Below are 13,692 nucleotides of genomic sequence, written 5' to 3' on the forward strand. Positions count from 1 at the left end.
GGCAGGAAACACCTTCCCCCCCCCTTCCCCCCTGCACTCCTTGGACAAGCTGTGGCTCCATCCCATGTCCCGGCCCAACTCCTTCCCTCATCACAGGGTCTTGATCTGCCCCGCAACAACACCCTCTCCCTTCCCCAGTAACAGACTTACCAGCTGTACATTGCTCTTCCAGCTGCTGGGCTGCATATCTGAAAGTGGATCAGTATCTGCTGATATGCCTCCTTAAAAATCGGCCATCAATATTGGCCCAAACAATCTCTACTGGTGCACCCCTACAAATTTCTACCCTAACCCTTCTCGTCTCAAGAAAAAAAAACATGGAATCCCCTTTTTTCTGATAAGTCCCAGGTTTCCCTGCTACCACTTCCTTAAAATGTTTTCAAGGTGGGTAGCCCAATGACTCGTGCTTCCCCTCTGATATCGTTAGTGGTGGCCAAGTGCCTCTTGTCCCCATTTCCCAATTTTTGGGGACCAAAATGGTGCCAGTTTCCCTCCACTAGTTCCTGGAGAGGGTTTCAAGTAGCATGCTGCCTGCCTATCCCCTTCCCCCTTTCTGCAGGAATAGAGCAGGATCTGTACCTCTCCAACACTGGACTGAACTTGAGGGATGAGATGCCTTTGACAGAACTACATATTAACCAGAAGAAACACGGGAAACAGAGTTTATTATTTATAGCTTGGTGCCTTCTGGAGCATTTCAGACCCCATGTTCAAATCGGGCTCCAGAGCCTACTGCTTCTCCAGAATAAAGGGGATGAACAATGACTCTTCTCCCTGAGGACCTTCCCATGGATTGGGAAGAAGTGGACCCAGTCAGTCACTCTTGTAAGACTGGAGTGCAGGAAAGACAGCTGGATGGCCATTATTTACAAACAGGGATGGGGGCCATCACAGTGAGAGATTCCTGGATCTGTCTCACAGATTAGAGGTCTGGGCAGAAGTATAACTGAGGAGAGGGAGGAGAGGTAAACTGGGCACCCATTGTAGAGCAGCAACTGGACACACCACAGCCATCAGTACTGCAGCAGCCAGTGCTGGCCCATGCACAGCCACACCCCAGGATGCAAAGCTGTCGTGCTACACCTCTGGCTCTAGGTAGCAGTAGAGAAGAGCTGGAGCATATAAGGAGGAAGAAGGGAGGATGGCTAGATACACCAGATGAGGTCATGGAAATCTCTGTTCCTTCTTCTCAGGCTCAGAATGGTACTTCAGTTGCCTTTCCTCCAGGAAGGTGGAGAGCTGGTGTTTCTTTTTCCCTGTCTTGTGGAGTACATGGACTTCTCATTCCCTCCTCTACACAGAGAGAGGACCCCATAGGCAGCAAAGGAGGAGCATCCCTCTTCAGTGGGTGTCAGAGGTCCTCCTGATCAGTTCCTGGTGAACTGAGTTTCATCAGTTCCAGGACTTAATATTTATCTACCAAATATCATTTGGCTTGTGCTAATATTTTATCGCTGTGAATATTTGGTATTCTCTAATTGCTGCCTTGAACTTTTCTGCAGTAATTTCATTTAATTGCCATGTTAAGGGTTTAGGCCTAGTTTCAGTGAAGAGCTGATAATTATGGAAAACTTTTTCAGTAGTCTTATTTAACTAGTAGGACTTAAATGCGCAAATTCTACATGTGCTCAAATGTTAGGCTAAAACAAGACCTTAAGATGGATCCAGGGTCTTATAGGAGGCTTGTGTAAATAAGATGAATTTTATTCTTTAAGAGCCTCAGGCATTGTTTTATCTAGCTGTACTTCCACTGTAGTTAATGAACGAGCATTTCTTTTGAACAGACCTTCCTTGCTTGGAGCAGAAGAAACAAATGAATAAGAGAGCATGCTGTTTCCTTGCTCCTCCCCCACCACCATTATTTCCACCACCATATTTCAAGCACAGCTGGAATCCTGTAAGTAGTACGTGGGTGCATTTTTCTTGACTCCACTATTTTAAAAAAAATACTAGTATATCTTTACTTAGCAGTGCCTGGTTGTTTATAATACAGCAGTCCCATCTTGCTACATAACAAGGCTGCAGCAAGTATAACAGGTTTGTATAGATATTAATTCAAGCTCATATTATCTGGATGTGAGTCCTCAGATTTAAGTGTGGGATGTGATGAGAGATTGATGAAGGTCTCTTACTGTGGCTCCACAGACATGAGTTTGAGCCCTGCTCTGCACTTGTGCAGCTGCCCTTCAGTCAACACAGCTGTCAGTAGGTAACTGATGGTTGGGCTGGGTATTCAAAGGCAGCTGAATGTGTTGCTAGCCACATCAGTGACCACTGCCTGTAGAAATTCTCATGCCGTACCTACTCCTAGCACAGCACCCTAGCTTGACCCACACACTGCACAACCCAACTTTGAACTTGTTTTTGGCTATGGATTTAAGTACCAGAGACAAATTTGTCCTCATATTGTCAATAACTTGACTAACTCATAGTGTTCTCCCGATTACCTTTCCATTAGCCTTAATTCTGAATTCCAGTCCCATCTCCCTTATTCCTTTATTCAAAAGCTGTGGCTCTTCAGAGGATGTACTTAATATGGAATTCCTCATTTTCAGTTGTCTGTGTATGTGCATAGTTAATCCATCCCATGTGTGTACATATATGCATGCATGTGTGTATATAATATATAAAGTATGTGAGTGTATGTACATGCACATAGACTATATACACATATCCATATTGATATCAAGAGGGTAATGATTTGATTATAGAATCTATTTTTATATATAGTGTATATGTGTGTGTATATATGAATACAAACACATACACACACAAATATAAATAATGTGTAAAGAATCAAATCATTATGCTTTTGATATCAGTATATACACATATAGATAGCATGTGTATGCTTAAGTACCTATATATTTATATTTACCACAAACATCCCTTGGTTCCAATACATTCTGTACCCAAGAGAGAATTTTACTGTTGATCTCTCTTTAATTTCTCTTTGTAATGCTACACGCCTAATTAATTTTTCTTTGATGTCCTAGGAAGATTATTTTATTTTATGTTATGTTATGAAATTATGTTATTAATGCCAATTATTATTTCTTAGCTGTAGTACTTCAAAAATTACTAGTCAAACTCAACTGTAGTTGAGAATGCCTGAAGAGTGCCTTTATTCTTTCTATTAAATAATTCTATAAAGCAAGCTAATCACTATATTGATATAAGACTCATTAAATGATATGAGCCTCATTGGCACCAAATTCTACAATGTGGGATTTTCCATGGGAATACAGCATATTTTCTGTACTGAATACTCAGATGAGTAATGGATATTCAGTTTTTGAATCAAAGGCTAGTTTTGTTAATCCCATTATTCTGGATCTTTCTTCTTCTTTTCAGTATCAATTTTCTTATGCCACCAGGCAGTTTACTAATGCAAGTAGTGGGAAACCAGCTCTAATACTAAATTTAAGATTTTGTGACTGAATCTCTAGGTTTCCTTATTCATGTGTTAATGTAGCAGATTCTGTGCTGGGCACTAACATGATTACAACCTCTGTTCATCTAGGACCTGATCCAACATTCCCTTCAGTCACTGACAGACATTTCACTGACTTGAAAAGGAGTTGGATCTGGCCTGTAATGAATGACTCTCCACTAGTTAAGTATCATTAGACTGAAGTTCCCTCAGTCTTTAACACTATCTAATATAGTTTGTATTATTAGAGCAAAGAAGCTATTTCTGTAGAGGTGCTGCTATCCATAAATTTGCCTGCAGGGAACAAAATCAAGTTTAAGAATAGATTTGGATCCTACCCTGTCTTAGAAGGACAATGAAGTGGTGCTGAAATACAGATATGAGAGCTCTAGTGGAAGGGAAGATAATGAGGGATAATGAAAAGGGTTAGGGTGATAATTATTAAGTATTTGTTAAGAAAACTGATAAACCACAAGCCTCCTTGTAACTGAGTCATATAAATTCTCTACAGGCCCATAGAGTTGCTGATTGTTTGTGTCTCCCTGCATGATGTGTACTGATGCATGTATGGGTATATATTTATTTTGATTTAGAAACAGCTGGACCTTGATTTGAAAAACTTTGGTCAAGAACTTCAGATAACACAAGCTTCATGTGTACCAGAATCTGATTGCCCCTTAGGGCCTCCTGGCCCCCAGGTGAGTACTGCATCTAGAAGCAGTGTGTAGGGGGTGCATGCATGTGCCCCCCCTGAGTGTAGCAGTGCTCCCCTTACAAAAAGGCACCAATGACATTGTTGGCAGTGCCTGCGAGCAATCGCTGCTGGCCCCGCCTCTGACACGACCGGCGGTGTCTGCAGGAGCTCCCGCCTACTGACACCGTGCTACTGCCGCCATGCTACCGCTGCTGCCGTGCCCCCCCAGCCACCGAGGGCACTTGTTGTTCATGACTGCATCTTTGACTAAACCATATCACACCCTTCGGTGTTCCTTATAAAATGATCGGCCCTTTTGGAAATGGCCTTCACCTTCTAACAATATCTAATACTTCAGTTTAAATTTCTTATTTTGTATAAATAATACTTGTCATCTCCCCTGCCTATGCCTTATATCAGGGGTAGGCAACGTTTTTTGGCTGGAGTGCCAAAAAAAAGCACGTCTACCTTGGAAGGTGCCAGAGTGCTGTCATGCCAGAAAAACAAAATGAGGGCAGGGTGTGAGGGGGTACTTGCCAGGACACAGTGCATATTAGTATATTTAATAATCATAAATGTTGCCTTTGTTGTTGTGTATTCCTTGTTGGTTGAGCATGTTGCAATGAGAGAGAGAGAGAGAAAGAGAAAGAAAAAGGAGAGCAGAGAGAGAACCAGATACATGCACATGCACACAGAGAACCAGAACACACTCAGAATAGACACATGTGCACACATACATACAGAACCAGACATGTGTGCGCACACAGATGCACAGAACCAGACAGAGGCAGACAAACATACAGAACCAGATGCGCAGGCTCATGGAGCCAGGCTCCTGGACCACTAACAGAGTCCAACCCAACAATGCCCTGGTGCCGCCAGAGCCCCTGTGCTTCCCTGGGGAGCTGCAGCTGGCCAAGACCCTGGCCTGGAGCCTGCCCATCAGCTCAACCACCCACCCACCCCGCACAGCTAAGCCTGCAAAAGGTGCAGTGCTCCTGGCAAGGGGCAGCGCCAGCCTCATCCTGGTGTGGGGCTGGGACAGGGCTGGGCTCGGAACAGGTGGGACTCGGGTGGGCTCAACTGCAAGCCCTGCTGCAAGCAGCCCAGGCTCCATGGTTGGCAGCAGCTACCAGAGCCTGGGCTGGCTGCAGGCGGGAGGCTGCAAACAGATGCTCTGGGCTCCGGCATCAGCTCCATACCGGCAGGTTCACGCACTCCTTGGAGCGAACGGTGGGGATATAGGGCCTGAGGCAGCACAGCCCTCCTGCTGTCCGCTCTGAAATGCACATGCAGTTGCCACCAGCATGGAGCCTGGCACAGCTGTTTGCAGCCTGCCCACTGCCTGCTGGAGATGCCCCAGGCTGGCTACAAACAGCTGTGCTGGGCTCCAGAGCCCAGTCATCAGCAATGTGCCGGCAGCGGGGAAGAGGCCAGGGTTGCACTGCCTCAGGCTCCTCCCACACTGTCTGCTCCGAGGCGTGCGCGCACCTGCTGGTATGGAGGTGATACCAGAGCCCGGAGCAGATGTTTGCAGCCTCCTGGTTGCAACTGGCCCAGTCTCTGTGTAGCTGCTGCCAACCACAAAGCCCAGGCTGCTTGCAGCAGGGCTTGCAGCCGTCACCCACCTGCTGGGAGCAGCCCGGGCTTCGTGGCTGGCAGCAGCTGCCTAGAGCCCAGGCTGGCAGTGGCATGCCAAGCAAAATGGCCTCACATGCCGTGCTCGGCACAAGTGCCAGGGGTTGCTGACCCCTGCCTTATATCCTCCAAGATCTCATGTTAACGCTCCGTTTTCATCTGCTTTAAACCAGTGTAAAACCTTGAATCATATAACACCAATTTAAATCCCAATATTTCAATTCTACAATTTATTTTGATTAGTTTTTTTTATATTGATATCTGCTGTTTTCTACCGGAAGATCAAGAGCTCTAGGAATTAATATGCTAATATATCTATTTCTCTGTCCATAAAGCTGTTTGCCAACCAGAAATAGTAGGAACTAGACAAAAATGTTCAGCTGGAAGTTCAGCTACATAATCTATCTATCTGTCTACCCAATGTCTCTCTAGAGCAGAGGTGTCAAAGATGTGGCCTGTGCCCCATCATCCGGCCCCCAGTGCTGTCCCAGGTCTGAGTTGACCCACACACTGCCCAGTCCACTAAGGGTCCAGATGAGTTTGTCACCTCTGCTCTAGAGAACTGTTCTGAGTATTTTGGGAAGGTGGTAGAATGGGAAGCAGTGGGCATGATATGATAGACAGGTAGTGCCTTAGGAGACTTACTAGGGATTACTGAAAATTACAAATTTGAAAAGTTCCCAAACAGAATTTTTAAAGCAAAGAGAGCACATTGAAATATGAGCTTTGTTCAAGAGTGTGACAATTACCACTTCATAATATACTAGTAAATATTCTGTAATACATATTGTAAAAGTAATCAAGTCTTACAGTATGAGACCATGTTATGGTATCCTCCTGTCATATCTTTGCTGAAAGCGGTGGTAAGGCAGGCAGATTTTGTGAATGGGGTGTAAAGATTAGTGATGTGGAGAAGATCCTGGTGCTCCTGCACTGCATTCAGCAGTGTTTTATGTCTGCTGTTATATATGACACAGAGGATTTATGAAGTGGTAATATATATGAAACACAACAATGTCTGTTTGTCTAACAACAGAGTCTGTAAAGATTCAAATTGTTATCCTCTTGATATCAATTCTTTATTTAACTAAAAGAGCAGTAATGAGGAATGAGATGATCTCCAAAGTCCAGTGACAAAAGAGTGTTAATACAGCAATGTTTTCTGATTATTTTCTTTTTTCCAAAGACACGTGAAAACTATTTGTCCAGCAGGTCTTATCAAGATCATATGCAGGAGAAACTGAGTAGCATGTCCCCTGGCTTTTTTAATTATAAACCACAGGAATGTATTTTATAAGGGGCTCATGGCTCCAAAGCTCAGAGTGGAAATTCTCTGGGCAGTATCATTTCAGCTGCTGGCACACGAAAAGGAAATACTAGTAAAAAAACCCCGCTAAGGTGGTAGTTCCAAAACTTTTTTTTTCTTTGCAACTTGCATGACCTTGATATGAGTCAAACAAAATGGCTTTCTGCAGGGCTGGAGCTGAGTTTTACTTTTTCATTTTACCTCAGATCTACACATGGGTGGCCAATTTAGAATCTGAGTTACAGCACTGTAAATCTAAAATTACTCCATTGTTTCTATGTAATAATGACTTCATTGCTTTCAATGGTGTAACTTACAGTGGTTTGCAAATCAAGATAGAATCCAATTAATTCAGCATTATGTTTAGTTTACATTGCATTTTGGATTGTACAGACTTTATATGAGACGCATGGGCACTGAAGTTAATAATTTATGCTCTGGGGTTAGTGTCTCTTACTATACAGGCTTATGAGATCCTTTATCCTTATTTTTGTATACCTGCCATCTGCTACATGCTAAAGTCCAAACTTTGTTTTTCAGAATTTTTCTGACTCGGGGTTCAAAATCCAACCTGGTTTAGTAGTATTCAGAAAGGAAAATAATTATCTCCCTCATCCTGTGCCGTCGCTCTGTGAACAGGGGTGCTCAATCCCTAGCCCATATCCAAATCTGGCCCACAGAGCCATAGCATCTGGCCCACAGCACTCCCCATGGGTCAGGAAATTTGGTGGTGGGGGAGCAGCGGCAATTAATATTGCCACTTCTCCCCTGTGGCCAAATTCCCAAGGCCTGCAGAGCTTGACTGGGGCAAGGCCATGCACCCCTCCCCTTTGTAGCTGGATCAGGGTTAGACCAAGCCCCTTCCTCTCTGCCATACTGGACTGGGTCTGAGCAATTCCCCCTCTCCCCATAGGGCTGTGTTCGGGCTGGGCAACAGCCCCTCCCCCTTCATAGCTGGATCAGGGCCAAGCTGCTGCCTGATACCCTCTGCATGCTGGATCAGGCCCTCCAGCTACATCTGTCCCCTGCACAGACTGAACATTGCCCATCCTGCCCACAGGGCAAAAAGGTTGTGCACTGCTCTGTTAATATATGAGCAAATATATATTGACAAATTGGGCAGAGCAAAAAGGAAAGGAAACAGCCAATTGCGATATATACATTCTAAATATAATTTTACATCTTTCAACGTTCTGCCTAGGGCCCCCAAGGAATTCCTGGTATAATGGGACCAAAAGGAGAAAAAGTAAGTAGATGTTTCAACGTTTGGTGCGTGTGTGCTGTGGAAAGGATGAGTGCTTTGGATCTTGTTTTTACGTGAGGGATGCTTTTTGGGTAGGCAGGGGTTTACTTTAGCCATAGTTGGAAGCACTAGATCAGTTCCCAGGCTGTGATTTGAAGTTTCATCTGTAAATATTCTGTCTCATTGTGGATATGCTATACAGCTTTTCATAATACTGTTTTCAATATTTACAAAATATTTTAGGAAAAGCTGGTTGGTGGATGGGATTTTCCAAAGCCCTTAAGCAGCTGAGGAGCACAGGTCCCATTTAGATTCAATGAACCACTGTTGTGTAGTAACTTGGGAAAATCATACCACATGGGAGGGAATGGGAAACAGCCACCATATGCAGCATACTAATATGTATGTCAATTTGGATAGACCATTCTGTTTGTATATTAAACTTTGTGGCTTAGCAAAATGCCTATAAGTGCCTACTTAAATCCATACATATTCAAAAAGACATTGAAAGAGTTACCTAAAGGTAAACATGTTTAGATGCTTTACTGCATAAGAAAAGACTGTTCAACTGGGGCCTATGCCCTCAGTGAGGAGGCCATTTTTCTGTTACGTGCATCCTGCCCAGTTTAGCTTGTAAAACAAAGTCATGGACACACAGATGCATCCAACACAAAATGTATCTGCTATGGTTCATGTGGCATCTGCACTCCTAATATGTTTGTTTCATTGACAGGGGGAGATTGGCAGACCAGGAAGAAAGGTATGAACTACAATGCTTTCTTAGGCACCGATATTATAATTGCTATGCAGCAGCTGTTAGGAATAAACCCAACAAATAGCTAAATAAAATCTATTTAAATAAAGCTGGAGGCTAACCTGTGCCCATGCCTACACTGGTAGCAGACCTGTGCAGTATGGAAATTTGGGTCATGCCCTGCCATCGTTCCATGCACTGAAATCCTGTTGGAGTCCTTTCGTATACTACATAAAAATGGATGGTAAGATATACGTCTCTGTAATGTGTTAAAAAAGAGTGGAGGGTAGCCTCAACTAGATCTTTATATCCAGTGAGAGTAGTTTTTAGGACCTAAGCATAAAAAAACCCTTCCATATCAAAAATAAAATCCTAACTGATCTACAGTAGAATGCAAGTCTAAGTCAGCCACTCTGTAAGACCTGTGCTCAATTAAATGAATGTAACAGTGAAAAAGAAATAATCATTAAGAACTACAGTTGGGGGGTTCTGGCACCACACAATATGCTGACTACACTCTCATAGTTGATGACATGTGAGCCATGATGTATTGCCAAAAGAATGTGCCCCTGTGTCTTGTTACGAAATATTTCATATCTGTGGCTAAGTGCTTTCATTTAATGTAATTAATTTTCAAAAGAAGCCAAAAGATCCTCTGCAGGATGAAATCAGAGCTATGCAGAGGATAAGTCAGTCACCAGAAAAAGAGATAACATTTTAACACTAAACACAAATCAGCAATTCAAATTCATTCAAAACCATGTGAACATATGAGCTAATTATGCTTATTATTTATTTAGATTGCAAATGACAAACAGAGGAGAGATAAATTACCTATGTAGATCTGAGTATCCAGAACAGTACTACTTCAGAGATAGTCATTTGTCGGCGTACATGAAAATGGGGCTGAGCATCTTAGACACTGGAATGCTTACTCTTCTGATTTAAAAAAAACAGGTACCAAAGAGAAATGGGTCCAAATTCATGGTACAACTTCTATTGATTTCTATGAAAGTTGACTCGTTTATTTTGAGGGTAACTTTTCACCCCTGCTGTCTTTACCAGTTGTCTAAAGCCAACTCCTCATAAATCAGTGGAGTTATCTTGATTTATACCAGCTGAGGAGATGGTTCTACTGCTCTTAGGAAGGAGGAGAATAATTATTACTCATAATATTTATTAGACTAATATTTGAAAAAAAAGTTAAAGGAATCTATAGGGATGCATGTTAGTGAATATAATGTCCGATTCTATTTTCACAGTATATTGAGTGCATACAATATTGATGTAACTACAAGGAGTTACTTCTAACTTACACTGAACTGAGAGAAGAATTTAATCCTGCTTTTAAGCATAAACCCTTTACATTGCATATAGACTTCTTCTATTGCTGATCTGCCGATCAGAATCAGCATATCTCTGTGTTTCTGAGAGTCCAAGCTTTCCCCCCATGAGGATCAATAGAAAGCATATTGCCTTTTGAATTAAAAAATGTCAAAATAATGAATCACCTTCAGTTATCTTTCTGGAAGAGAATGTATTGGTCTCAGAAAACTCTTTTTCATGCGTCTTCTATGTGATGGAGCTTTTTGTGGTGGAACAATGTTAAATCCATCATAATACAATACTCGATCATTTCCTTTTAAGGGTAGACCAGGTCCTCCAGGTGTCCCTGGAATGCCAGGACCAATTGGATGGCCTGGGCCAATGGGACCTAAGGTAAGATTTAAACACTTTTACCACATTGAGTGTGTATAGTGCACGGGGCAAAATTTTCAAGGTCTTCAGGAATTATAACAGGTTCAACTGCCAAATCAAATTAAAAGGAGACTTACCATTTACCATATTTACTTGAGTACAAGATGAGGTTTTTTCCCTGTTGTCTTATATTTGCATATCAGAAAACCTCATAAAATATATTGCCTATCACTAAACTGCTGCCAAAAGCAGCATGTGCTTGGTAATGGAAACCAACTATGAAGATGATTAAATGCAGCCAACACTGATCATAACTATAAAACATAAGGCCCATGTTGTGCAAACATGCTAGTCTGAATAAAATTTATGGTAGTGTTCACTGAGTGCAGTCCCCCTCACCGCTGACTCTTTTTTAAGTCATGGTGAACCACTATGTTGTATACATTTCGACTTCCTCTTCATTCGTACAGTTGGTCTGCATCTTTCTTTCCCATTTCCAATTGTTCCTGTTTCTTCACCAGCCTTAAATATCTGGCAAACATTAACAAGCAGAGCCTCAAACATTTAACTCAGAATCCCTTTGTCACCCCCTCTTTCAGCCTGTCACATACTATTAGTGTGGCCGCATACTCCAGGAGGTGGAGCCAGAGCAGGTTGCGTATCATCTGCATATAATTTTTTGGAGGATCCCAGGACCTGAGACAAGAACACCTGGGCTCCAGTCATACATGAGGGCTAATTAGCAGATGGATCTATTATGAGGGGTATCTGGAGTATACACACATACTGAGCAGTGCTCAGCTGTGGGGTCACCCTGGCTTGAAATGTTGACTGCTGTGGCCCAGACCAATGAATCATATAGTAAATCATGAGCCTTTTGGTTTTGGACTACTATCTCACACAGTTTGTAATATATATACATAGGTACAAAAGTGCCGCTTTAAAAGTGTTTATGGAATACCTCTGCTAAAACTTGTCGCAGGTTCAAAAAAGGTAAAATGCATCAATTCTGGATGAAGTAAGTTTATGGGTACTATATGCAAATTACTACAGGTATGTTTGTTTCAAGGTCAGTGTTTTCAAATTTGCTCCTCACTTCCATGTGCTTAGGGAGAGCAGGGTTTGACAGTAAGGAGGGGTGGAAAGGGTTGCAGGGGAAAGATACTGGGGGAGAGGCAGAGGACAAGGGGGCTACCTGACCTCCCAGATTTACTTTCCATGCTATATAAGTGGGAGGGAAACAAATTTAAGGCAAATCTTCAATAATTAGATTCTATACCTGGAAAATTGTAATAAATGCATACATTTTCCATATATAGAATCTAATTATTGGGGTTTGTCTTATATTCAGGGTCATCTTATATTCGAGCAAATATGGTATTATAGGTCTGCGTAATGTCACAAGAACCAGTGTATCAGAACTGCTTTTTTCTCCCTTCTATGACCATTTGTTTATCCTTTTCTTTCTACACTGCATGCAATTCTTGACTGTATACTTTGTACATGTATGCCCAGTGTAAATATATGCATTTACATCAGCTGAGGAGCTGGTTCTAGAGTTCGTAACTAAAGCATTATAATCATGAGGATGAGGATGATGTTCATGAACAGGGACAAATACTTGTATGTACACTGATCAGTTGTGTACTATCCAGTCTTGTCCAGTCAGTCATAATAAATGTTTTGCTCATCATATGTCACCATGGTTTGCTAACATTACTGGTCTTCATGATACTGACTATTGATAGTAAAGCACAGAAGAAATAACAGGACTGGCTTTGAGTTTGCAGTAACAAAGTAGTTATTTTATTACTGTTCTTTTTAGAAATGCTGTAGAGTATTCCCCTATTGAGCACTCCCTTATGCACGGCTGTTCACTATAGTAGAGGTATATGCACTATATTTTAGGAAATGTTTTTATTCATTCCAAGATTGCTATATACATTAAATCCAATACGTAATCAGGCAAAAGCATTGCATGTAATGTTTACTATTAAAAAAAAAAATTTTTTTATAAGCATCTCAGGCCCTTCAGTTTCTCTTTGTTAAAGGAGGGACTGCATGATGACAGTGGAATGTTTCTGATTTCAAGCCATAGGTGGACAGCAGATGATAAAGGCTTTCTAAAACTGGTTATAAATGAAAGTTAGACAAGGAACCCCATACTACTGAACATGGAAATGTTTGTATTGAGGCTTTTCTGAGCTTGATCTACATTAGTAATAAAAGGGTCGTGCTTCATATGGAACAAGAACAGGGAAATAATGACACCTGAAAGCAATGAGAACTGAAGTCTTGCTCTTCCACAATATGAGAAGTGAAGAGAGAAAATGTATTTAAAAATGGAAACCTGGTTCATTTTTCCATTACCTTTCATAAATCCTAGTTTTTTAGTGTAGGTTACCCTTCCCTTTCTTGTATCCCATCTTCACTATTACCGTTATTTTAATCGGTGCCTCTCCTTTCCCACGGACATACTTCCAGGTCTTCTTTCGTCAGACCTCCTTTGGACAGTTTTCTCTGTCTCTTCTCCACTTCCAGGTCTCCTGTCTCTTTCCTTCACTATTAATCTTCTTCCAGGTTTCCACTGTCCTTCGCGTCTCTTCTCTTCCATTCAGTATCATCAAGTCTCCTCTTCCCTTCCATTAAGTCTTGCCTAGGCTGCAGCCAGCGAGAAAATCTTGCTCAGCACTAGGGCTATGAAGGCCAAGCAGCTTCCTTCTTCAGGGAGCAAAAATAAATAAACAAATAAATACAAAAGACAAAAATCTGCTTACCAGGACTGCTGCTGCTGCAATTCTGCACAGACCCTGTGGTTTACTTTTCTCAGAAGGTCAATATCTTAGCTGACAACAGCCAGAAAAGTTGCTACAAAGCCTTGTGAGGAATCAGAAGCTGACAGGCAACACTGCAGGGTGATTGATTT

At 42.0% G+C, this 13,692-nt stretch overlaps 1 protein-coding gene across 13 annotated transcripts in view; it reads left to right on the plus strand.

Annotated features, from left to right (window-relative positions):
• COLQ (collagen like tail subunit of asymmetric acetylcholinesterase) overlaps positions 1 to 13,692 on the plus strand; it is a 79,543-nt gene that overhangs the window by 34,065 nt on the left and 31,786 nt on the right. For 12 of the 13 annotated variants that reach the window (XR_003093051.1, XR_003093054.1, XR_003093048.1 and 9 more), the window contains exons 2-6: positions 1,785 to 1,897; positions 4,027 to 4,131; positions 8,273 to 8,317; positions 9,048 to 9,074; positions 10,716 to 10,787. Coding sequence is in view for 6 of the 13 variants with exons in the window: in XM_025198948.1 (XP_025054733.1) it covers positions 1,785 to 1,897; positions 4,027 to 4,131; positions 8,273 to 8,317; positions 9,048 to 9,074; positions 10,716 to 10,787 (362 nt within the window). In the remaining 7 variants the exon portion in view is untranslated. The remainder of the gene's footprint in view (positions 1 to 1,784; positions 1,898 to 4,026; positions 4,132 to 8,272; positions 8,318 to 9,047; positions 9,075 to 10,715; positions 10,788 to 13,692) is intronic. The other variant, XR_003093053.1, reaches the window with a different exon arrangement.

The sequence above is a fragment of the Alligator sinensis genome, unplaced genomic scaffold (assembly GCF_000455745.1).
Source record: "Alligator sinensis unplaced genomic scaffold, ASM45574v1 scaffold29_1, whole genome shotgun sequence".
Classification (NCBI taxonomy): domain Eukaryota; kingdom Metazoa; phylum Chordata; order Crocodylia; family Alligatoridae; genus Alligator; species Alligator sinensis.